The 24,886-nt window shown below is 39.2% G+C and overlaps 1 protein-coding gene across 17 annotated transcripts in view; it reads right to left on the bottom strand.

Moving 5' to 3' along the window:
* GABPB1 (GA binding protein transcription factor subunit beta 1) overlaps positions 1-24,886 on the bottom strand; it is a 56,716-nt gene that overhangs the window by 16,470 nt on the left and 15,360 nt on the right. For 11 of the 17 annotated variants that reach the window (XM_028147709.2, XM_028147708.2, XM_008143136.3 and 8 more), the window contains exons 2-6: positions 11,524-11,631; positions 7,697-7,864; positions 5,679-5,873; positions 4,451-4,598; positions 4,004-4,117 (exon numbers count right to left, since the gene is read on the bottom strand). In XM_028147709.2, coding sequence (XP_028003510.1) covers positions 4,004-4,117; positions 4,451-4,598; positions 5,679-5,873; positions 7,697-7,864; positions 11,524-11,631 — 733 coding nt within the window. Of the gene's footprint in view, positions 1-4,003; positions 4,118-4,450; positions 4,599-5,678; positions 5,874-5,975; positions 6,104-7,696; positions 7,865-11,523; positions 11,632-24,886 lie in introns of those variants that run through there. The other 6 variants (XM_028147712.2, XM_008143137.3, XM_054716246.1 and 3 more) reach the window with 3 other exon arrangements.

The following is a 24,886-nucleotide window of genomic DNA, read 5'->3' as shown; positions in this document are numbered from 1 at the left end:
AGAACAACAAAGACAGTAGAATAATCCTAGATTGGGGGAGACTAAAGAGGAACAATAACCAAATACAATGTGTGAACTTTAATTGGACCCTGAATGAAAAACAGAGTTTAAAGGACATCTTGGGGTTAACTGAAGAAACTTGAACTATGGACCATATGTCAGTAATGTCACTAAATTAACACTGATGCTTTTAGGAAATATAATGTGAGTAGTAAAAGGCTGCCCTTATTCTTGAGAAATACATGCTGAAGTAATAAAGAATGAAGTGTCATGAGGTCTGCAGCCTACTTTCAGATAATTTGGCAAAATAAAATAATTTGGGTCAAATTCTTAAACTTTGGTGGTGGGGATGAACATGCAGATGTGGCAAGATGTTAATAGGTGTGAATATAGGTGAAAGGTATAAAGTTCATCCTCCAATTTTTCTATGGGTTTGAAAACTGTCAACATAAAAAATGTTTAATATAACTATTTCTGAAAAAAAGAAGTGACATAAGAACTATTTCTAAATTATATGGGGTTTTTAATTAGTTATCTGAGGCAACTTTTTACCAAAAGTATAATTTTTAAAAAAAAAAAGCATTCTCTCCTCAAGTGCTACTATTCAGATACACAGTTGTTCAAAAACATGCTAAGTTGCTACCAATTCCCAGGATAACATCATGGATATCAATGACCACAGGATTTACTGAAGACAGAGGCCCTACATATGTACTATATACTCCTTTTCTTTTTTAAAGGCAGGGGAGTACTGGGACCCTACTTTCCAAGGATACACACATGGCAGCAGGCCAGGCTGCAACTCTGTTAGTGCTTTATTTTATAATCAAGGGTTACAATACAAACTGCAGAAGATAATACTCAAAATGCAAAGAGCCTTTGTGTTTTTGAGTTCTCTCATTTTTTTTTTGTTTGTCTTAAACTATAATTAGGCTTTATCACCAAGCACTTAAGAAAATTTCAGGAAGATAATTATAAAATGAAATGTAGGACATAAAATAGTAATATATTCAATAGAACAACTACTCAGGTTTTCAAACACATAGATTATTGCTTTGATTTTTTAAGAAAATATCCATATGAAAAAGAAATGTTCACTCAGGTTGAATGCTAACTATAAGTAGTGACTATTTCCAAGCATCATCATCTGTAAGAAATTTCTGAGATCACACACTATCAAGGCACAACTCCAGAACTTTCATCTTTGCACTATCTGCAATGACTGTCATTAAAATAATAAGAGTTCTTGCCTTTCATCTAAAAGCTTTCTTTTTAAGATGTGCTATGGTAAGGAATTTAAGAAAAAATAAGGAAACCAATTACATAAGAAGACAATGGGCTCCCAAGAAACCCTAAGAACTTAGCATAGAATACATACTCAGGTATCTTAAAAAATGGGCTGGCCAAAGATAAATCAGCAGTCACAAGTTAATCTCTTTAGTTTTATGCACAGGAAAGTACACTATGAGAACACTTCAATGTTGCCAGATCCTGCTCTTTCATGGGGAGCTGAAAATCTGGATTTTATTTTATTTATTTATTTATTTATTTATTTATTTATTTATTTATTATGTTTTATTTTTTAACAAATCTTTATTGTTCAGATTATTACAATTGTTCCTTTTTCCCCCCCATAGCTCCCCTCCACCTGGTTCCCACCCCACCCTCTGCCCTTACCCCCCCCCCACTGTCCTCATCCATAGGTGTATGATTTTTGTCCAGTCTCTTCCCGCACCCCCCACACCCTTTTCCCCCCGAGAATTGTCAGTCCACTCCCTTTCTATGCCCCTGATTCTATTATATTCACCAGTTTATTTTGTTCATCAGATTTTTTATTCACTTGATTTTTAGTATCTGGCAACACTGAGCATAAGACTAGAAATAGCTGTAGCTGAGAAGCTGAGGCCTCCCTGCCCTGCCCCACTCTCTTTAGAAGTCCATTATCTCAACCCTGCCCACTTTAGCCTTTTATATGACACTAGCGGCCTGATACACAAAATTCGTGCATGGGTAGGATCCCTAGCCCTGGCCGGCAATCAGGGCTGATCTGTGGGGTGACTGGCAGGGTGATCAGGGGGGCCCCCTGCTACTGTCCTATGGCCCTTACCACATCATATGAAACAAAGATGAAAAAGCCCTCTGTCTCTGGGTTCCAGTAATTGCTGTCTCCTTATACATCTTCAAAACCTCAGGATAGCAATGCACATTGCTATTATTAGCCAAGGGGTAACTACACTACATCTTGTGGTTTCCCTACTCCCTACTAGCACCTTCTAGCACCTTGGCTGGCCTGGGGCCTGAGGGTTGGGGGCAGCTCCTGAATTGAGCGTCTGCCCCCTGGTGGTCAGTGTGCATCAAAGCGACCAGTCATTCCACCAGTCATTCTGCCGTTCTGTCTATTTGCATATTAGGCTTTTATTATATAGGACTAGTGGCCGGTGCACGAAATTCATGCATGGGGGAGAGGAAGGAGGTTCCCCTCAGCCCAGCCTGCACACTCTCCAATCGATTGGGATCGGGCCTAAACTGGCAGTCGGACATCCCTCTCGCAATCTGGGACCGCTGGCTCCTAACCACTCACCTGCCTGCCTGTCTGATCGCCCCTAACTGCCTCTGCCTGCCTGCCTGATTGCCCCTAACTGCCTCTGCCTGCCTGCCTGATTGCCCCTAACCCTTCTGCCTGCCTGTCTGATCGCCCCTAACCTCTCTGCCTGACTGCCTGATCGCCCCTAACTGCCCTCCCTTGCCGGCCTGATCTCGCCCCCAACTGCCCTCCCCTGCCGGCTTGATCTCGCCCCCAACTGCCCTCTCCTGTCAGCCTGGTTGCCCCCAACTGCCCTCCCCTGCCGGCCTGATCTCGCCCCCAACAGCCCTCCCCTTCTGGCCTGATCTCACCCCCAACTGCCCTCCCCTTCTGGCCTGATCTCGCCCCCAACTGCCCTCCCCTGCCGGCCTGATCGCCCCTAACAGCCTCTGCCTCAACTCCCACCACCATGGCTTTGTCCGGAAGGAAGTCAGTCATCCGGAAGATGGCCGGTTGACCCGGTCTAATTAGCATATTACCCTTTTAGTAGTATAGATAGATTATATAGGATAGGATTGCTTAAATGGGGGGGGGGGGGGGAGCCTTTTTCATCAAGAGGAGATGCTCTTGGCAGACAAAAATACATAATCCCTATATCTGGACGGATAGCCAGCCATATACACTATACTGCCAAACTGGTCATTAAAAAAATTGAACTGCTTTCTTACACCTTACACCAAACAGCTGTTGCCCTTAAAACCCCTCCACAGCCCCACCTTAGGTTCTGTCTTCGCAGTTCACCCAGATTAGGTTCTGACTGGTTGGTTTCTATGCCAGTCAGTGTCAAAAGCTCCGCCTCTTAGGCAGCCCTTAGCTCCTCGCACTTCACCCAGATTAGGTTATGATTGGTCAGTTTCTATGCCAGTCAGCATCAAAAGCTCCACTTCCTAGGCAGCCATTGGCTCCTCGCACTTCACCCTGATTTGGTTCTGATTGGTCAGTTTCTATGCCAGTCAGCATCAAAAGCTCCACCTCCTAGGCAGCCATTGGCTCCTCACACTTCACCCTGATTTGGTTCTGATTGGTCAGTTTCTATGCCAGTCAGCGTCTCCAGGCCTATCAACGGGCCTGATCAGAGAGGCGGAGCTGATCAGCAGCCCCAGGGGAGGCCCAAGAGAGAAGTGCGGCTGCTGGCCAGGCCCCAAGAGAAAGAGAGAGGCAAGGGCTGATCAACAGCTTCCATGGAGGCTACAGATCAGACCCTGCTTCTCTCTCCAGACCTCTCTTCAGGCCTGATCTGCAGCCCCCTTGGCAGTCAGTGCTGGGTCACCACAGCAGCCCAGCACTGACTTCCGGCCAGTCGAGCCTTCGGTCGTTTTGGATGTTATGGACCCTGGGTTTTATATATTAGGATTCTTGGCCTTTGTGAATATTTGAATCTCCAACTTTTAATGTACACATGTGACTTGTTTTTCTAACCTGGAGTTTCTGAAGAGTTGGACAAGGGAGCAGATGCTTCAGCTAAGGCAGCTAATGTAGCTAATACTGATGTAGAGGAGTTTCCAAACTGAACAGCAGACACACCTGTTTCATCTGTGAGAAAAGAGAAAATAGATTTGAATTTTTAAGGAGCTTTAATCTGATATTCTGTTTTACTTTATTCAACTCTTAAATGAAGCCTGAATAATATTAGTTTTGTGAAAAACAAGCTTGGATAGCATTAGTTTTGAAAGATAATACTGCAGTATGTTTTGCAATATCACCTTTCTTTAAATTATTTTCTCATAAAAATTTGGGTGTTTTTTCAATTATACCAAAGAAAACCAAGGTTTTTCTTACCCTCGTTCTCCAACTGTCCTTTCTTAAAAGGATGGATACCTACTAAGGCTTAAAATCCCAATAGCTATCCTATATGCATCTCAATACCTGTTGCCTTGGATGAATTTTCTGAAGATACCAGACCTGTTAGGTTCACCACCCCTCCAGGTCCAATGATAAACTGTGGTGTTGCAGCATGTATCGTCACAGTGTCGGGACTCTCTGGGTTTGTGTTGATTTGATTCTGCATAGCAATCTGGGGGACAAATCACCACAATATTTTCAGAATTATAACCAGAACATATAGCACAGGCTCTCAACGTAGTACAAACAGAAGTATAAAGGAACATTCTGTAATTTAAGAAGAATCATATAATATAAATGGGTATCTTTTTTATGGTCTACTAAGAATATAGAGGTAAACCAAAAGTATGAATTTATATTCTAAGTTCCCATTAGCTAAAGCAGCAAAATCCAATGACAGGAGAAATGGATATCTGAAAGGCTTTTATAGAACACAGCTGAAAGATATGCTGCCCTGTGGCTTCAGAAATTAAATTATTTAAATCAAATTATTTCCTCCACTATATTCAGCAATCTATAACACTATATATATAAAGCATGTCCTTTCCAATTGTTCTACATCTTCAACCTAACCCCCAAACTGCACTCCTAGGAGTAAAAGAGTTGGAAGAGGCCTGGCAAAGTTCATTTTTCTGAACATATCCTTTAAGTAACTAGCTGAAGTCTAATAGTCAGATGGTCTTAAAGAGTTTTACTGGGAAGGATAACAAGAAGACATGCAAGAAGAGGCAGTAAGAAGGTAATTTACATCAATATTGTCTAGCTGAAGAATAGAAATGTTGGTTATTAGAAAAACTTGACCAAAAGCCAAAAATAACCATGCTCATAGATTTTTCTGAGGATGGTGAGAAATAAAAGAAACCACTCAGAATGATAAAAACTGTATCACTCACTCAGGGGACATTATTATGGCTGCAAACAAAATTTTTTTTTAGTGAAATATAACAGACTTTGAAACACCATATGGTAGCCAAAACCATATGGTATGCAACAAAAAGAATTAACAGAATAAAATGTGTAGGAGAATTTAGGAATTTAACACAGAAAGTAACATCTTATCTAATCTTATGTTGCATGCAAAGACTACAGTCTTACAATCAGGAAAATGAAGAGTAATGAACAAAAAGCAAAAGAGGAAAAGGCCTGTCCAAAATAACTAAGTCCAAAATGAAAAGCTACAAACTGAATAGTTCAAATCATCCATAAAACAGAGATCTTTTGTTTATTTTCTTAAATTAAAAGAAAAAGTTACCTGTAATATCTCTGCTAAATCTTCATTCCCATTGTCTACTGAAATATCAAATGCAGTTTTACAGAATTTACTCTGCGTGTGTACATCAGCACCATATTTGATTAAAAGCTCCACCACATCTTGATGGTTGTGTTCTGTGGCCCAATGTAGAGCTGTCATCTTTAACATGTCCTTTGCATTGACATCAGCACCATGCTACAAAAATATTAAAAATAAGAGATTTCTAAAATATGAAATATTAAAAATTGCTGAAATGAAAATTCTAGACATTACACTTTAAAAGAATTTGCTACTAACATGATCAACCATTTTTTGTGTGTTGAATAATCTATATGTTCCAGGATCACCACACATCTGTCACTTAATCGGTTTTCTATCATGATGACTTTCCTAATTGCTTTCCTTCTAATTTCTTAGGAGAGCAGCACTGATTTTTTCAGTCACCCAGCTGTGAGCATGAAGGGCTAGAACAGAATAAGAAGTGAAGGAAAACTATGAGCATTCCTCCCAAACCCTATTTTTAACTCTAGTTTCTTATTTACACAAAAATATCCTTTGCTTTCAAAACCAGTGCAATATAAAGAATTTAAGGGGAGCCAACTAGAGGTACAATGTCCATTATGGTAGCCACGAGACATATGTGGCTATGCACTTGAAATATAGCTAGTCCGAATAGAGAAGTTCTGTATGTGTAAATATACACTGGATTCAAAGACTAAACAGCAAAATAAGGATGTAAAATAAGCAATATAATAATGTTTATATTGATTTCATGTAGAAATAGTAATATTTTGTATATGTTAAGTTAAATAAATTATAATATTTAAATTGCTTTTTACTTTTATAAAATAGAAAATCTATAATTACATACGATTTGCATTTGAAGCTTACATTGTATTTCTTTCGGACAGGCTGATCTAGAGAAGAGATTTTCAACCTTTTTCATTTCACAGCATAAATAAAATACTAAAGTTACACAACACACCAAAAAATATATTTTTTGCTGATCTGACATAAAATAGGTATAATTTTGTTTGACTTACAAAAAAATTTAATAAATAATAGTAATTACCTACCCTTTTTGCTCCAAAGTGACTTTTTAAAAAATTAGGTGCCTATCTCTATATATATAAAAGCCTAAGCAACCAAAGGGCGCCAGCTGCCAGGCTCAGGGCTGGCAAGCGCAGCTGCGGCAGCAGCAGCAGCAGCAGCAGGCGCAGTGGGACTGGATTGAGCGGGGGCAGCTTGGCACCCAGCCTGGGCTCAGGCTCCTCCCTGGCCGCCTGCCGCTTTGCGCACTATTACATCCCCCAAGGGGTCCCGGATTGCAAGAGGGCACAGGCCAGGCTGAGGGACCCCACTGGTGCACAAATCCATGCCCCGGGCCTCTAGTACTTACATATAAGGATTTCAGATACCAAGATTTAACCAATCAGGAGCAACCTTATTTTGAGACAAGACCAATAACATTGGTCATTTTTTTATTTGAAATCTAAGAGAAAGGAAGTCAGAGCTCCTGACTAAATAGGTATTGCATGTTTTAAAAATTCTTGTAGCACGTCAGTTGAAAATTGCTGATCTAGAGGCCAGAATAAAAAGGATTAAGAATACCTAAATCTATCATTCTGTTTCAGAATTTTCTTTCTGGAATTTAAATGATTAAAGAAAAATCCCCATTTGCATTATTTGTTTATTTGTTAATTATCCAAGCCTAATATTTCTTTTCCATGAGCATTTTAACTGTGTTAAGACAAAACTATAGTCCCTCACCATGGCAGAGATCAAGGTTTAAGAAATCAATTGTTTGACTTAACTAAGAACATACCTAGAATAAGTGTTTTATTCCCTCACAAAGGAAAACCTTAAGGTAATTTACATTTGATCTCCTTACATACACAAAATGAGATAACATGGGGAGAGGGATAGATATTCAATAAACTACTTTTCTTCTCCCTCTTATAAAACAATAAGCCCTTTAGGGGTTTACTTTTTAAAGTACAAAAAGAGAGAACACATACCTGAAGCAAAACCTCTACAATGCTGGCATGGCCCTCAGAAGCTGCCATATGTAAGGGTGTTCGGTCCACTTTGGTTCTGGCATCCCTACTTACACCAGCTCGAAGTAGTACTTCTGTGGTGGAATAATGCCCGTACTGTGCTGCCAGGTGAAGTGGAGAAGTTCCCAGCTATACCACAAGAAAAAAAATCCACATTTATTGTCTTTTAGTACATTTCTATTACTACCTTCTATTTTATATTTTGTTCAAATAGCAAAATTATACTATCTGTTTACATAATAATTCAAAAAAAGAATTTATGCTCATGACATTTTCTTCATAGAGGCCTTCAAAAATTTCCTCAGTGAAGAGGAAAAGTCAATATTTCAGATAAAATAACTTAAACAAAATTAATTTCATCAGGAATTAGAGATAATTAGGGTTTGAGAAATTTTTCAGAATATTGGAAACTTCCTCATATCAACCACACAAAACTTCTTTTCATCTATGAAATTCATATCAAATAAATGTAATAGTGTATGTTTTTATATTAAACTGTTTTATAGGACTTAAAAAATAAATTAAAGCACCTAAGTGATATTTTTAAAGGAGTTCATATAGTCATTTTTTAAGAAAAAATATGAGCTGAGGTGTGCTGTCAAAGGTCAGTCAGGACAGAACCAGAACAGAGCCCATTATATTAATTTCATGTGGTCTGGGCAAGGCACTACATTAACACCACATTCACAATATACACGGCAGTACTAAAATGTGAGTGAAAGCTTGTTTGGAGGTTCTAGCAGGGGAGCGCAACTACTCATATACCTTTGACCCAATACCGGTCCTCTCCTCTGGAGGGAAGGTCGTCCTCTTTGTCCTCTTCGACCTAGACCTAGCATGCAGCTTCAGGAGGGAGGCACATGGATCAGTGAGGGAGGAGGGGGATACCCGCCTTGCCAGGCAGATCAGCTGAATCAATCCCTGGCCATCAATGGGGTGACAGATGTCGCAGCCAGATTGCCCTCACATCCACTTTATTTTGTTTTTGTTTTTAAGTCACTTATATATCTCTAAATAATATACTCTTGGTTTTGCCTATTTTGAACTTTGTTTAAATAGAATCATACTGCATGTAATGCTCTGTGACTTACCTTCTTTTGCTTACCAGTATGTTCATAAGATTCACCCATGCTGGTGAATTTAAGTGTAGTTCACTAATTTTCTCTGCTCTGTAATAGTCTACTGAATGAATAATTTAACTAATTAATTTAACTAATTAATTTAATTAATTTAACTAATCTACTGATGAACATTTGGGTTTCCAGTTTTTGTTACTATTAATTATGCTGCTGCTAAAAATAGTCTTATACATGTCTCAAGTACATGAACAAGAGTTTCTCTTGGGAATGTTTTCAGAAGTTCAACATCACAAGTATGCACATGTTCGAATTTACTAGGTACTGCCAAACTGTGCTCCACACATCTCTTTATCACTGCTTGGTACTGCTAGACATTTTTTTTCTGGCTAATCTGGTGGATATACAATCGATATTTCATGATTTTACTTTGCATTTACCTAATTAGTAATGTAGCTGAGCATCTCTTCATGTTTATTGGTCATTTGAACTTTATCTTTAGTAAAGTAGCATATTAAATCATCTGCCCATACTTCTTTGTCTTGTCTTTTTACTACTGCCCTGGGAATTCCATGTTTTATGGACACTAATCCTTCTTAAGATCTTTTTGTCTTGATATACTGTGGTATCACTATGATGTGTCTATTCTTAGAGATTTTTTTTATTGATCCTGCTGGAGATTTGATGAGCCACTTCAATCTGTGAGCTGCCATCTTTCATCAGTCCTGGAAAAATCTGACATCGTGTCTTAATATTACTTCATCCCTATTCTCACTCTCCTAGTGGGTTTATGACTACATATATCTTAGTCTTTCTCACACTAGCCTTCATGACTCCTGACAGCTTTTACATTTTGTATCAATTTCTGCATTGCATTCTAGATGATTTTTTTCATATATTTCAGTTTAGTAATTTTCTTTCAGCTATTCTCAATCTGCTTATATTAAAATATTATCTAAAGTTCTTATAAGTCTTCTGTTGTCAGTTGTTTCAGTAGGCTATTGTTCAAAATATCTTTTCCTTGTCTGTTATTTTTTGTTTTGTTTTGTTTTTTATCTGTTATTTTTGACTGTTCATTTTTCCTGGAATTTCATTTGTGGATATAAAGCCTAGAATGAAGGTAGGTTCCTCCAGAAAGGATATTCATTTGTTTCTCCCAGGAACCTAGGATCTAGTCCAAAGATCACTTTACATTCATTTTTCAATTTATGGTTTTATAGAATGTACAGGACACAAATGTGTGCAAGTAATGGCTTGTGACTCCAAATCTTTTCCTCTCTCCATTTGATGTATTGGTTCAAGTCAGTTCCTTTACTTTGCAGTACCCTAATAACAGGGCCAGGGGCAGAAGCAGGTAGGAGGAGGAAGGGAGTACTTCTGATTTATCCTTGTACTGAAGGTGCATCTCTTTGGGGTTCCAGAGTTATGGGGAGAGACTTTCCTAGGAGACTTCTCTCTGTGAGCAGTCTCAGGTCTTTGCCTTCAGTAATCCATGCCAATGAGGTGGGAAAACCAATAGGCAAATTTACTTAGTTCAGCAAATGTTCTTGGGTAAAATTTATCTGGGTTCTGCCTTTCACTTGGTTTTTCAGGTTGATAATCTCTATTTTCTCTCTAACTCATGAGTGCACTTAAGATTTTTTGAAATATTTAATCAAAATATCTTTATCTTTAAAGACATGTTAAAATATGTATGGGTGAGATGATTCCTAGAATTTGCTTTAAAATAATACATAAAAAAAAGTAGATGGGGTTATAGAGAAAACAAAATTCATCATGATTTGATAATTTTTGAAGTTGAGTAAAGGCTATGAAGGGGTTGATAATGTTTGAAATTTTCCATGTTAAAATTTGTTTTGTTTTGTTTTGTTTTGTTTTTAATAAATAATAAAAAAGAACACAGGACAAGTCAGCCAAAACCAACAAAATTAAAAATCTGGAATTTTTAGTTGTTACCAGTGGAAAGGTTAATCTAGATTCCTAGCCCTCGGAATTCCCAAAAGCAACCCTTTTGATTTAACCCCAGAATTAAATAGAATTATGGTTTTTGTCTTCCTCACAGTTGCCTTCAGTTACTAAGAACTTCCCATTCTAGTCTTCCTCTTTGGTCATGTTTGCAATAGTTTTACAAATTATCAATTAAAATGCAAACTTTTTTTTTCCTTTTTAGAAGCCATTATAACATTAACCCCAATCTTTACCTGTTATTTTCTGAATCAGAAATTGTACCTGTGCTATTTATAAGACCTTTAAATTAAATCACAACTAGTTACATTTTATATTCATCCTATCTTATTAAACTCCATAGTCTAAAACCGTGGTCGGCAAACTGCGGCTCGCAAGCCACATGCAGCTCTTTGGCCCCTTGAGTGTGGCTCTTCCACAAAATACCACGGCCTGGGCGAGTCTTTTGAAGAAGTGGCATTAGAAGAAGTTTAAGTTTTAAAAATTTGGCTCTCAAAAGAAATTTCAATAGTTATACTGTTGATATTTGGCTCTGTTGACTAATGAGTTTGCCGACCACTGGTCTAAAAAAAAAAAACCCTCTTGTGATACAAACCATTCCCTTCAAAAGACAGCTATAATTCTAAAGTTGCAAACAAATTTGCAAAATAAAATTTTTACCACTTATAAACACAATACTAAATTTTTATCTGAAAAAAAAACCTCTAAAATGAGAAGAAAAAATACCACATTAGAATCATTCTTTACCCAGTCTGTAGTAAAAGGAGCTCCATTTGCCATCAAAATACGAACTTCATCATCTTGACCTGCTCGTGCCGCTTCTAAAAGCTTCTTTCCCAAATCTACCAGGGACATCTAAACAAAACATAGATGAATTTAAAATCTCCAAAGTTACAAAAATGTCCCATACTACTGAACCAATAAATGACCCAACTTTTGAGATCTACTCAGAAGAATAAACAAAAATATATTGAAACAGATCTATCAATAAGGATTATATAAGTAAATATGTATGATATGTATCTACATAATCATTTTTATAATGTGAACAATCTAAAGATTGGAAAATGGTTAAAGTGTGAAATCTAGTAGAATAATATGCAGTAATTTAAAATAATAGTTTTGAAGTTATAAAATAACATTAAAAAGTTATGTCATGTTAAGTGAAAAGATAAAATACAGAACAAGTTTTTGAATGGCAAAATATGCACAAAGAGAACAAAATGCTGAAAATTATTTTTTGAAGTTGTGATTATGGGAAATTTGCCTCCAGTTTACAAAGCTTCTTCAATGTTACTATGTTATCTTCCTAATTTAAAAAGTGGATTTTTTTAATTTTATTTCTTTTCTTTATTAAGGTATTACATATGTGTCCTTATGCACCAATTACCCCCCCCCCCACCCTCCTCACTCATGTCCTCACCCCTGTGGTGTCTGTGTCCATTGGTTAGGCTTATATGCATGCATACAAGTCCTTTGGTTGATCTCTCCCCCTTAACCCCACCCTCCCCTACCTTCCCTCTGAGGTTTGATGGTCAGATGGATACCTCTCTATCTCTGGATCTGTTTTTGTGCATCAGTTTATGTTGTTCATTATATTCCATAAATGAGTGAGATCATGTGATATTTATCTTTCTCTGACTGGCTTACTTCACTTAGCATAATGCTCTCCAGTTCCATCCATGCTGTTGCAAATAGTAAGAATTCCTTCTTTTTTACCACAGTGTAGTATTCCATTGTGTAGATGTACCACAGTTTTTTAATCCACTTATCTGCTGATGGGCATTTAGGCTGTTTCCAAATCTTAGCTATGGTGAATTATGCTGCTATGAACATAGGGGTGCATATATCCTTTCTGATTGGTGTTTCTAGTTTCTCGGGATATATTCCTAGAAGTGGGATCACTGTGTCAAATGGGAGTTCCATTTTTAGTTTTTTGAGGAAACTCCATACTGTTCTCCACAGTGGCTGCACCAGTCTGCATTCCCACCAGCAGTGTACGAGGGTTCCTTTTTCTCCGCATCCTCACCAGCACTTGTCATTTGTTTGTCATTTGTTGATTTGTTGATGATTGCCATTCTGACAGGTGTGAGATGGTACCGCATTGTCATTTTTTTAAATATATTTTACTGATTTTTTACAGAGAGGAAGGGAGAGGGAGAAGGATAGAGAATTAGAAACATCGGTGAGAGAGAAACATCGATTCAGCTGCCTCCTGCACACTCCCCACTGGGGATGTGCCCGCAACCAAGGTACATGCCCTTGACCGGAATCAAACCTGGAACCCTTCAGTCCACAGGCAGACACTCTATCCACTGGGCCAAACCGGTTAGGGCTGCATTGTCATTTTGATTTGCATCTCTCAGATGATTAGTGACTTTGAGCATGTTTTCATATGTCTCTTGGCCTTCCTTATGTCTTCTTTCAAAAAGTATCTATTTAGGTCTGTTGCCCATTTTTTGATTGGGTTATCTTTCTTTTGTTAAGTTGTATGAGTTCCCTGTAAATGTTGGAGATTGAACACTTATCAGTGATAACATTGGCAAATATGTTCTCCCATGTAGTGGGCTTTCTTGTTGCTTTGTTGATGGTTTCTTTTGCTGTGCAAAAGCTTTTTATTTTGATGTAGTCCCATTTGTTTATTTTCTCTTTAGTTTTCATTGCCCTCGGAGCGGTATCAGTGAAGAAATTGCTTCTGCATATGTCTGAGATTTTGCTGCCTGTGGATTCCTCTAGTATTTTTATGGTTTCCCGTCATGTTTAAGTCCTTTATCCATTTTGAGTTTATTTTTGTGTATGGTGTAAGTTGGTGGTCTAGTTTCATTTTTTTTGCATGTATCTGTCCAATTTTCCCAACACCATTTATTGAAGAGACTGTCTTGACTCCATTGTATGTTCTTGCCTCCTTTGTCAAATATTAATTGAGCATAGTGGTTTGGGTCAATTTCTGGGTTCCCTATTCTATTCCATTGGTCTATGTCTGTTCTTGTGCCAGTACCAGGCAGTTTCGAGAACAGTGGCTTTGGAATACAGCTTGATATCTGGTATTGAGATCCCTCCTACTTTGTTCTTCTCTCTAAGGGTTGCTGCAGCTATTCGGGGTCTTTATTTATTCCAGATGAATTTTTAGAGAGTTTGTTCTAGGTCTGTGAAATATGCCATTGGTATTTTAATGGGGAGTGCACTGAATCTATAGATTGCTTTGGGTAGTATGGACATGTTAGTGATGTTGATTCTACCAATCCATGAACACGGTATGTTCTTCCATCTGTTTATGTCTTCCTCTATCTCTGTTTTCAGTGTCCTGTAGTTTTCCATGTACAGGTCTTTTACCTCCTTAGTTAAGTTTATTCCTTAATTTTTTTGGTGCGATAGTAAATTAAAAAGTGGATTTTTAAGGGACAAATTATGTTGTGTGGCTGTTAAATAAGGAAATGCTGACATTGAGGAAAATTATATACTACTGACTTACTAAACAGGAAGAATGGAAAAAAAATGCAGGATATTGAGAACTTCAAATAGCAAACTTATTGATCTGCTTTCAAGAATTGCAAAACAATGATGCATTTGAACAAATCAACTTCTCTCAGAATTCTGCAATTATCTTAACTATTCAAAACATCATACTTAATGACCTAAGATACTTAAGTTACTGCGGTTCCATGAGCAATACAACTGTGTAGTAGATTAATATAGCTAAATACTTTTAAATCAGTGGTTCTCAATGGTAGCAACAATAACCCCTAGAGGACACTCTATATACGAAGGCATTCTGGGGATTGATGGACGGAGGAATGGGGTAAAAGCTCTACTAGTATTTAATGGGCAAGTGCCAGGGATACTAGAGGTGCAGCAATACAGGGAACAATCCACTATGGAAAAGAATTGCCACAGGTCCTGGATGAATTTCAAACATTCTACTGAATATATATAAGGCTAGAATTCAATATGTAAAAAAATGTATTTTCCACAATTATTAATGTATCCCAAATTTTCCAAAATGCAACTATACTATAAATCTGTTTGTTCAGAACTTTACTAGGAATTGTTCACCAATTTGGAAAATCATGTCACCAATCTCAATGCCACTTGGGTTGTGAATCACCACTATAAATGATACTTTTATCAATTATGCTTTCACAGCTGTCACATTCACAATAATTCTATGTGTAGGTGGCAACCATTTGATACCTCTTGTGCCAGCTGGTGTGGTGCACTTGAATATTTACATACTGAAATACACATTTTATTATAAGTTGCTTTCCTTCTATTTCTCCTGTATATTAAAATTAGAGTATTATAATGAGTTTTTAGTTATGCAGATAGGTAATATTAACTATGATTTTCATTTCCAGTTAGCAAAAGGGGCAATATAAAACATTTATTATAAAAAGGCAGCCAGAGATCTAACAAGATTAAAAATCAATTTCTAAAAAATACACAAGCCCTGGCTAAGTGGCTCAGTTGGTTGGATGTCATCCTTGCACCAGGAGGTTGCCAGTTCAATCCCCAGTCAGGGCACATGCAAGAATCAACCAATGAATATATAAATAAGTGGAACAACCAATCAATGTTTCTCTCCCTCTAAAACAAAAACCAAAGTCTAAAAATGAAATCTACATTTGCTCAAAAGTACATGCTAAGAAGGCCATCTAGTGGTAAGAAGAATTATACAAAATTAAATTTTTAAAACTTAAAGTCTATTTTGCTTTGAATTTCTGTAATTCATAAGTCATAGAGCTTTTGTGAGTTTATAGCATCTACTGGACATGAAAACACTCTGTAAAACTGTAAAATACTAACTAGATCCATGTAAATTGCTACTAGCACTCTTAAAAATGAATATGAGTAAAAACACTTAGAAAATGTAATCCTCTAATATACTTAATAATAAACCTCGATTGTCTCATTAAAATTTTTAGAATAAAATATCACTTCAATAAAATTCTTCTAAAGTTCTTCATCAAGCGATTTAGCACTATGTATGAACCAACATCCTTTAAGATGTTCATGCTCTTTGACCTAGTAATATCACTCATATAATCTATCATAAGGAAACTATCTGAAGCATAATTATAACAAATGTTGTAAAATGGGCAAAAATTAAAATGCCCTTGTGTAAACAATAAATTAAAGTAGATGATAATGGAATATTGTGGTTTTTATTTTTTACTTTTTTTTTTTAATATATTTTATTGATTTTTTACAGAGAGGAAGGGAGAGGGATAGAGAGTTAGAAACATCAACCAGCTGCCTCCTGCACACCCCCTACTGGGGATGTGCCCGCAACCAAGGTACATGCCCTTGACTGGAATCGAACCTGGGACCCTTCAGTCCGCAGGCCGACGCTCTATCCACTGAGCCAAACCAGTTTCGGCTTTTTTACTTTTTATTATGAAAATTTTTGAACAAATTCCCAATAGAAACAATAGTATAATGAATTGCCACTTAGCCACCACCTAGCTTCAAAATTATCAATTCATGGCCAACCCATTTCCCATGTACAAGTATTATTTTGAAGTAAATATCAGACATATTTTATCTGTAAATACTGCAGTATATATTTCTAGAAAATAAAGATACCAAACTGAGTTCAAAGGTTTCAAATTAGTATGTTCTAGAACTGAGTTGTCCAATACAATAGCCACTAGCCAAAAGAGGCTACTGACTATTGAAATGTGGCTAGTCCAAACTGAGGTGTGTATAAGTATAATACACCAGATTTTGAAGACTTGGTAGCAAAAATAATATAAAATAGCTTATTAGTAGCTTTTGTATTGATTACATGTTCAAATGGTAGTATTTTTGATATATGGAGTTAAATAAAATATATTATCAATATTAATTTCATCTGTTTCTTCCAGGCTTTTTTAATGTGCCTACTAAAAAACTTTAAAAATTGCAAAATGTTGCAACTTTTTGTTGTTGTTGCTGTTAATCCTCACCTGAGGATATTTTTTCCATTGATTTTCCGAGAGAGTGAAAGGGAAGGGGAGAGAGACAGAGAGAGAGAAACATCGATGTGAGAGAAACACATCGACCAGTTGCCTCCTGCATGCATCCTAGGCTGGGAATCGAGAGTGCAACCAAGATACGTGCCTTTGACCGGAATTGAAAACCTAACCCTTCAGTCTGCAGGCCGACGCTCCAACCACTGAGCCAAATCGGCTAGGACAAAAAGTTGCAACATTTTAAAATAAGATATAGGGCATTCTCTTATTTTATTTATTTTTTTTAGGACATTCTTTTAGAAAAATTGCATCTGATGAATTACCCATTATGACACTGGATAGACATTCTCTCTAAAAACTATAGGAGGATATGTATGGCCTTTGTCCTAAGACTTCACAAATTCATTTGGAATAAAGGTACCCATAAATTCTACTAAATTCTCATCTTTGCAACCCACTGTCCCTTTACCCCATTCAACTACTAGTCTTTTTTAAAATCACATGTATTTATCCAAAGGAAGAGACTAACTACTCTCCCCTGCCAGCCTGATTGCCCCCTAACTGCTCTCTCCTGCTAGCCTGATCGCCCCTAACTGCTCTCCCCTGATGGCCTGATCACCCCTAACCACCTCTGCCTCAGCCCCCGCCACGGTGGCTTTGTCCGGAAGGACATCCAGAGAGGAAGGGAGAGGGAGAGAGATAGAAATATCATAATGAGAGAGAATCATTGTTTGGCTGTCTCCTGCATCCCCCCTACTGGGAATCAAGCCTGCAACCCGGGCATATGCCCTTGACCAAAATCGAACCCGGGACTCTTCAATCCGCAGGCCGACACTCTATCCACTGAGCCAAACCAACTAGGGCCATTGGTTGATTCTTGTATGTGCCTTGACTAGGGTTCTGAACCCACAACCTTGGCATATCTGGATGACGCTCTAATCAACTGAGCTACCAGCCAGGGCTTAAATGCATAATCATCAAGTTTTAGAGTAAAGAATAGATCTATAACAGTCATCTCCATTCCTTTTTATTGTTATACTAGAGGCCCGGTGCACGAATTTGTGCACAGGTGGGGTACAGCTGGGGGGCGGGGCTGCAGGAGGTTGGCCGGCTAGCCCCGTCCCTGATCAGGCTGGTTGGCCGGCCACAGTGCGGGTCATAGTAACTGGTCATTCCTGTCCTGTCATTCCGGTCGCTTGGCTTTTATATATATATAGACTAGAGGCCTGGTGCGCAAATTCGTGCACCAGTGGGGTCCCTCGGCCTGGCCTGCGGGATCAAGCCGAAACTGGCTCTTTGACATCCCCCGAGGGGTCCCGGACTGCGAGAAGGCACAGGCCAGGCCGAGGGACCCCACCAGTGCACGATCAGGGCCTAGGAGGGATGCAGGAGATTGGCCAGCCAGGGAGGGACCGCGGGAGGGCTCCAGGGCATGTCCAGCCCGTCTTGCTCAGTCCCAATCGGCCGGACCCCAGCAGCAAGCTAACCTGCCGGTCGGAGCGTCTGCCCCCCAGTGGTCAGTGTACGACATAGCGACTGGTCGACTGGTCAACTGTCTGTCCCCTGGTGGTCAGTACACGTCATACGAGTGGTTGAGCAGCCTTGGCATATCGTTAGCATATTACGCTTTGATTGGTTGAACAGACAACTGGACATTTAGCATATTAGGCTTTTATTATATAGGATGTTGTTTCAATAAATTAATCTCATACTTTTTGATGTTCAAACTGTGCCAATTTTAGCCAATTAGAGCCTCTTCAGATTGGCTTTTGTGTCTTTAAAAGCCTTCCTGCTTCTGGCACAAGGTGTTCCAGGTTCACAAAATATGTGGCCTGCCCCAGTCCAGAAGTCAGTCATTGCTTTGAGAAGCCCTGGATCTAAGTAGAAGTATTTAAAGACCAACATTGGGGAAATAGATGTACTCATATCTACCAAAATGACATACTTGTTTCTAGGTCCTTTCAGTGAACAGAGCTATGAAAGGAATATATGTATATTTGAATAGAATTAAGAGATATATTTTAAATCATAAATTCATAATGACATAATTCAAATTCAACATTATCAGATTTTTGCTTAGCTTCTTTGATTTTATACATGTATCTTATGGGCTGCTAATCTATAAGCATAAAAACTTATTGGTTTTACTTACAATATATATCAACTGATATCAAAATAAAAATATTAAGATTACAACTAGCAATGAAATGAAGTTTAAGGTTTTTGTCCTTAGCACATATGCCATTTAGTGTTGAGCTCAAAAGTCACTTGAGATAGTGTTTTTCTCCATATATTTAAACTAGAGGCCCGGTGCACGACATTCGTGCACTGGGGGAGGGGGGTCCCTCAGCCCGGCCTGCACCCTCGCATGGTTTGGGACCCCTTGGGGGATGTCCGCCTGCCAGCTTAGGCCCAATCAACACCATCGCCGCTGCGCTCGCCAGCCAGAAGCTGGCCTCGCTGCTCCTTAGCGTGAGCCGGCTTCTGGCTGAGCAGCGCTCCCTCTGTGGTAGCGCACTGACCACTCGGGGGGCAGCTCCTGCATTGAGCATCTGCCCCCTGATGGTCAGTGTGCATCATAGCAACCAGCTGTTTCACCATTTGGTCAATTTGCATATTAGGGTTTTATTATATAGGATAACCTTTTTGATATACACTCTAAGTTCATTTGTTTAAGCTTGTTTTTAATTTCAGGGATTATTTTTATTTTGAATTGTAATTTTATTTATTTTTGTTGTTGTTGTTAATCCTCACCCGAGGATATTTTTCCATTGATTTTTAGGGAGAGGGGAAGACAGAGAGAAACATCAATGTGAGAGAAACACATTGATTGGTTGCCTCCTGCACGAGCCCTGAACAGGGCCCAGGCCAGAGTGGAGCCTGCAACCGAGGTACATGCCCTTGACCAGAATTGAACCCAGGATTCTTTGGTCCGCAGGCCGACACTCTATCCACTGAGCCAAACTAAGCTTGAATTGTAATTTTTAAATATGTAAAATATTTTCACAACTCAAAAGTCAAATATACCACTCTGGTGGGGTATACTGTTAACGGGGAGATTATGCATGCATGGGGACAGATGGTGTATGGGAAATCCTATACTTTTCCCTCAATTTTGCTGTGAACCTAAAACTGGCCTAAAAATCTTGTCTTAAAAAAAATCATTTTGGAGATAACTGGGAAAATGTGAACACTGCTTTAATATGTAATGATATTAAGGAATTATGTTGAGTTTTTCTGGATATGATAGTGGTACTATTATAGTTTAAGTTTATATATTCTTAGAGATAAAAACAATATGTTTATGATTAAATAATGTGATACTTGAAATTTCTAAAAATAATTAGGAAATATATATGAAACTAGATTAGTCATGCATGATTGATCATTTTTAAAGATGGGTAATAGATACATGGGGGTTCAATATACTCTCTTTTTACATATTTAAAGTTTTCTATACAAAGAGTTTTTTTAAACTTTACCTTGGACCTTAGAAACTAAAACCCCACTTATCCCCTTCTTTATTGCCTTTAATCCATTAGATATTTTTACAGGTTTATACAATCAATTTTCATTTTCCAAATATATATCACTTTCTTTATTTTTCAGCCCTTCTATGCATTTTATTCCTCCACTGTGGGATCAATTTCATTTTAACCAATGTATATTCTTTAGAATTGCATTAATATGGTACATGTGGCTATTTAAACTTAAATTAAAAATTCAGTTCCTGCTCAGCCGGCATGACTCAGTGGTTAAGCGTCAACCTATGAACCAGGAGGTCACAGTTCAATTCCCGGTCAGGCACATGCCCAGGTTGCAGGCTCAATTCCCAGTAGGGGGGCATGCAGGAGGCAAGCTGATCATTGATCCACTCTCACACTGATGTTTCTCTTTCTCTCTACCTCTCCCTTCCTCTCTCTAAAAAGAAAAGATCAATAAAAATATTTTTAAAATAAATTATATATATACTAGAGGCCCAGTGCACAAATTCGTGCACAGATGGGGTCCCTCTGGGTGGCCTGCAGGATCGGGCCGAAACCCGCAGTCCAATGCCACCTGCAGCTCCTACCTGCCGCTCCTGCTCATCCTGGCCCCACTGTGCCTGCCGTGGGCTCGCACCCAATCAGTCCCAATCGGGAGAGGCTTGCACTGCCGCAGCAGTGCTCACCAGCCTCCCCCAAGGGCAGTGGCCTGCAGGATCAGGCTGAAACCAACTCTCCGACATCCCCCAAGGGGTCCCGGATTGCAAGATGGCGTAGGCCAGGCTGAGGGACCCCACCAGTGCATGATCAGGCCGGCGAGGGACTGTGGAAGGGCTCCAGGGCATGTCCAGCCCATCTCACTCAGTCCCGATCTGCCGGATCCCAGCAGCAAGCTAACCTACTGGTCAGAGCATCTGCCCCCTGGTGGTCAGTGCACGTCATAGCGACTGTTCAACCAGTTGACTGTCTGCCCCCTGGTGGTCAGTGCATGTCATAGCGAGTGGTTGAGCAGCCTTAGCATATCATTCACATAGTATGCTTTGATTGGTTGTTTGGTTGTTCTGCCGTTCTGTCTATTTGCATATTACCCTTTCATTATATAGGATATATAATAATACACACACACACACACACACACACACACACTACATATATATATATATGGTAAGGGCATCCAAGCCCAACTGTAGCCCAACCCAATTCAGTATTTCTCAAGTTGTGTTTCCCAAAGCTCTGGAGGAAGGCCGTACTAAGAAAGGCAGTGGGAAAAGAAGTAAGCACAGGTTGAAGGTGACATAACAGTTTCATCTTCATCTAACAACATCATCTCTAATTGTTATAGGATTCTATATATAACATTATTTGTAATTTTAATAAATAAATTATTAGCATTAATAAAACTATTTTCAGTAAAACATCTGCTCTTCAGATATAAAATGGTTAAAATGTTAAATCTCAAGTGAGAATTACTTAACCGCTCTTTTTTAATTGCTAGTCAACACCCAAATCCTTATTAACATAAACTCAGAAAAGAACTACTAAATTCATTTGCATGTCCTGACATGTATGTGCTTTACTTGTGTTCTCCTTTTACTTTTTTGAGTCTAGCCAAATATAATCAGGTAAAAGTTATATGAAAGAAATTAAGACCTCAGAAATCAGATTTTGAAATAACTCATTCAAATAAATTTTAAACCCCAAATTATATTGCAAGAGCTTCTTTTAGGCAGCACCCACAATGTGGTGACTCCTTTCCTCCATTAGGATAAACCTCCCTTATATACAGTTACTCCCAAATGTACTATAAAATATACTTTGGGCTCTGGCTGGGTGACTCAGTTGGTTGAAGCATCATCCTGTACACCATAGGGTTTCGAGTTCGATTCCCAATCAAGGGCACATAACTAGGTTACGGGTTCGATCCCTGGTCAGGGTGCGTGTGGGAGGCAACTGATCTATGATTCTCTCTCCCTTCCTCTCTCTCTAACATATCCTCAGGTGAGGATTAAAAGTATGTATATACTTTTGTCCTCTACTATAAACTTCCCTAAACCAGTTTCAATACTGCTTTAAAAATTACAATATAATTTCATCTACCCTAAAGATTACTTCTTCATTCAAAGCTATTTTTATTTCTTCAAATTTCAAGTACCAGAAACTGTAATTAAATTGGAACCATGCTGATAAATCAAGTTCCTATTTTCCACATTAGCTATGTATTTATCAGATATACAGTCTCTAGTTCTCTAACTATATTCAATCCATGCATACCAATGTCACTATTTGACAGAAAAATTATGACATCATTTCAAAGCTGTTCTCTATAAAACCTAGAATATCAATGTCTGTAATCAAAGGATAAGATATATTTATTGCCCTGGCCATTGTGGCTCAGTTGGTTGGGCATCATCCTGTGCACTGAAAGGTTGCTGGCTCAATTCCTGGGCAGAGCACATGCCTGGGGTTTCGGGCTTGATCCCAAGTAGAGGGCATGCAGGAGGCAGCAAATGATGGTCAATGTTTCTCTCTCTCTCTCCCTCCCTCTCCTTTCCTTTCTCTCTAAAAATCAATAAAAAAGATCTTTAAAAAATATTTTATGACGATTTAATATTCATGTGTAATATAAGGTCAAGTTCCATACCTAAAGCACATAAATTATACACACACACACACTCTAAACTGAAAAGGAGTAAGAATTTTTCAATTAGCACATACAGAACTTCCCACACACATGCCAAAACCTAATTTTCCTCCTATACTCCTTGAGAATGCTACCAAACTCTCTACCTCACAAATCAGAAACCTAATAGCTATCCTCAACTCCTCCTTCTCCCTCACATCTCTACATACAGTTAGTTAGTTGGTCATCAAGTCCTTTAGGGTCTACTTCACATCTTTTTTCTCTTAATTTTTTTTTCAATAGGAAATGCTTTAGTGTAACTCAAAAATCCAAACACAGAAATGCATACATCGAAAAGTCTCAATGAAAGCACTTAAACTATTCCCATCCTCCTCCCAGCCACAATAAGTAACCACCTTCACTAATGTCATGGATATCCTTCCAGTATTTCTATAATTACCACAAGACAGCACTACTATATACTTGTCTGTACTTGCTTTTATTTAAAACATCCTGAAGATCTTTTTTCCTATTATTTCATAAAGAGCTTCCTCATTTTTTTGTACACCTGCTTAGTATGTCACTGTGTACATAAGCCTTATTTTATTACTAGAGGCCAGGTGCACAACATTCGTGCACTGGGGGGAAGGGGTCCCCTCAGCCCGGCCTGCGCCCTTTAGCAGTCCAGGAGCCCTTGGGGGATGTCCGACTCGCCAGGCCTAAGCCGCAGTCGGACATCCTTAGCACTGCCACAGAGGCAGGAGAGGCTCCCACCACTGCCACTGCGCTCGCCAGCCATCAGCCCCGCTTGTGGCTGAGCGGCGCTCCCCAGGGGGAGCGCACTGACCACCAGGGGGTAGCTCCTGCATTGAGCATCTGCCCCCTGGTGGTTAGTGCACGTCATAGCGACCAGTCTTCTGCCGTTCGGTTGATTTGCCTATTACTCTTTTACTTTATAGGATAGGTGGACACTATTGCTATTATAAACAATGCTATAATGAATAACTTTGTAGATGTATCATTTCATTTCATATTACTGTAAGATAAATTCCCTGAAATAGAATTACTGGGACAAAGATAAATACAGTTGTAATTTTGATAGATATTGCCAAATTGCCCTGTCGTTTTTAAATTAGTCCTTTTCTCACCATTCTCTTTGCCAATGCGTTCTGATGCCTGTATTAATGAAGTACCCCAAAACTGGTTTTCCATCCTTCCCCAACTATTATCCACCCTATTGCCAAACTGATCATTTTCAATTTTTAATATACACTATAATATTCTAATTTTAATATGTATTTATTTATTTCAGAGAGAGGAAGGGAGAGGAAAAGAGTGATAGAAATATCAATGGTTCATGGATTGACACTCAAGCACTGAGCCACACCGGTCAGGCAAATTTAGTATTTATCTTACCAGACCTTATTCTTTGCATTTGCATGCATATAATATAACTAGAGGTCTGGTGCACGAAATTCATGCACGAGGGGGTAGAGGGATGTCCCTCAGCCCAGCCTGCACTCTCTCCAATCTGGGACATCCCTCTCACAATCCAGGACGGCTGGCTCCCAACTGCTCACCTGCCTGCCTTCCTGATTGCCCCTAACCACTTCTGCCTGCCAGCCTGATCACCCTCTAACCACTGCCCTGCCAGCCTGATTGATGTCTAACTGCTCCCCTGCCAGCCTGTTTGCCCCCAACTTCCCTCCTCTGCCGGCCTGGTCACCCCTAACTGCCCTCCCCTGCAGGCTTGATTGCCCCCAACTACCCTCCCTTGCAGGCCTGGTCCCTCCCAACTGCCCTCCCCTGCTGGCCATCTTGTGTCCACATGGGGGCAAGATCTTTGACCACATGGGGGCAGCTATCTTGATCTTTTGTGTTGGAGTGATAGTCAATCTGCATATCACTCTTTTATTAGATAGGATAGAGGCCTGGTGCATGGGTGGGGGCCAGCTGGTTTGCCCTGAAGGGTGTCCCGGATCAGGGTGGGGGTTCCCTTGGGGTGTGGGGCGGCCTGGGCAAGGGGCCTGTGGTGGTTTGCAGGCCGGCCATGC

The sequence above is a fragment of the Eptesicus fuscus genome, chromosome 5 (assembly GCF_027574615.1).
Source record: "Eptesicus fuscus isolate TK198812 chromosome 5, DD_ASM_mEF_20220401, whole genome shotgun sequence".
Taxonomy (NCBI): Eukaryota; Metazoa; Chordata; class Mammalia; order Chiroptera; family Vespertilionidae; genus Eptesicus; species Eptesicus fuscus.
Note: the sequence above shows the minus strand (reverse complement) of the source record. Positions and strands in the feature narration are given on the sequence as shown.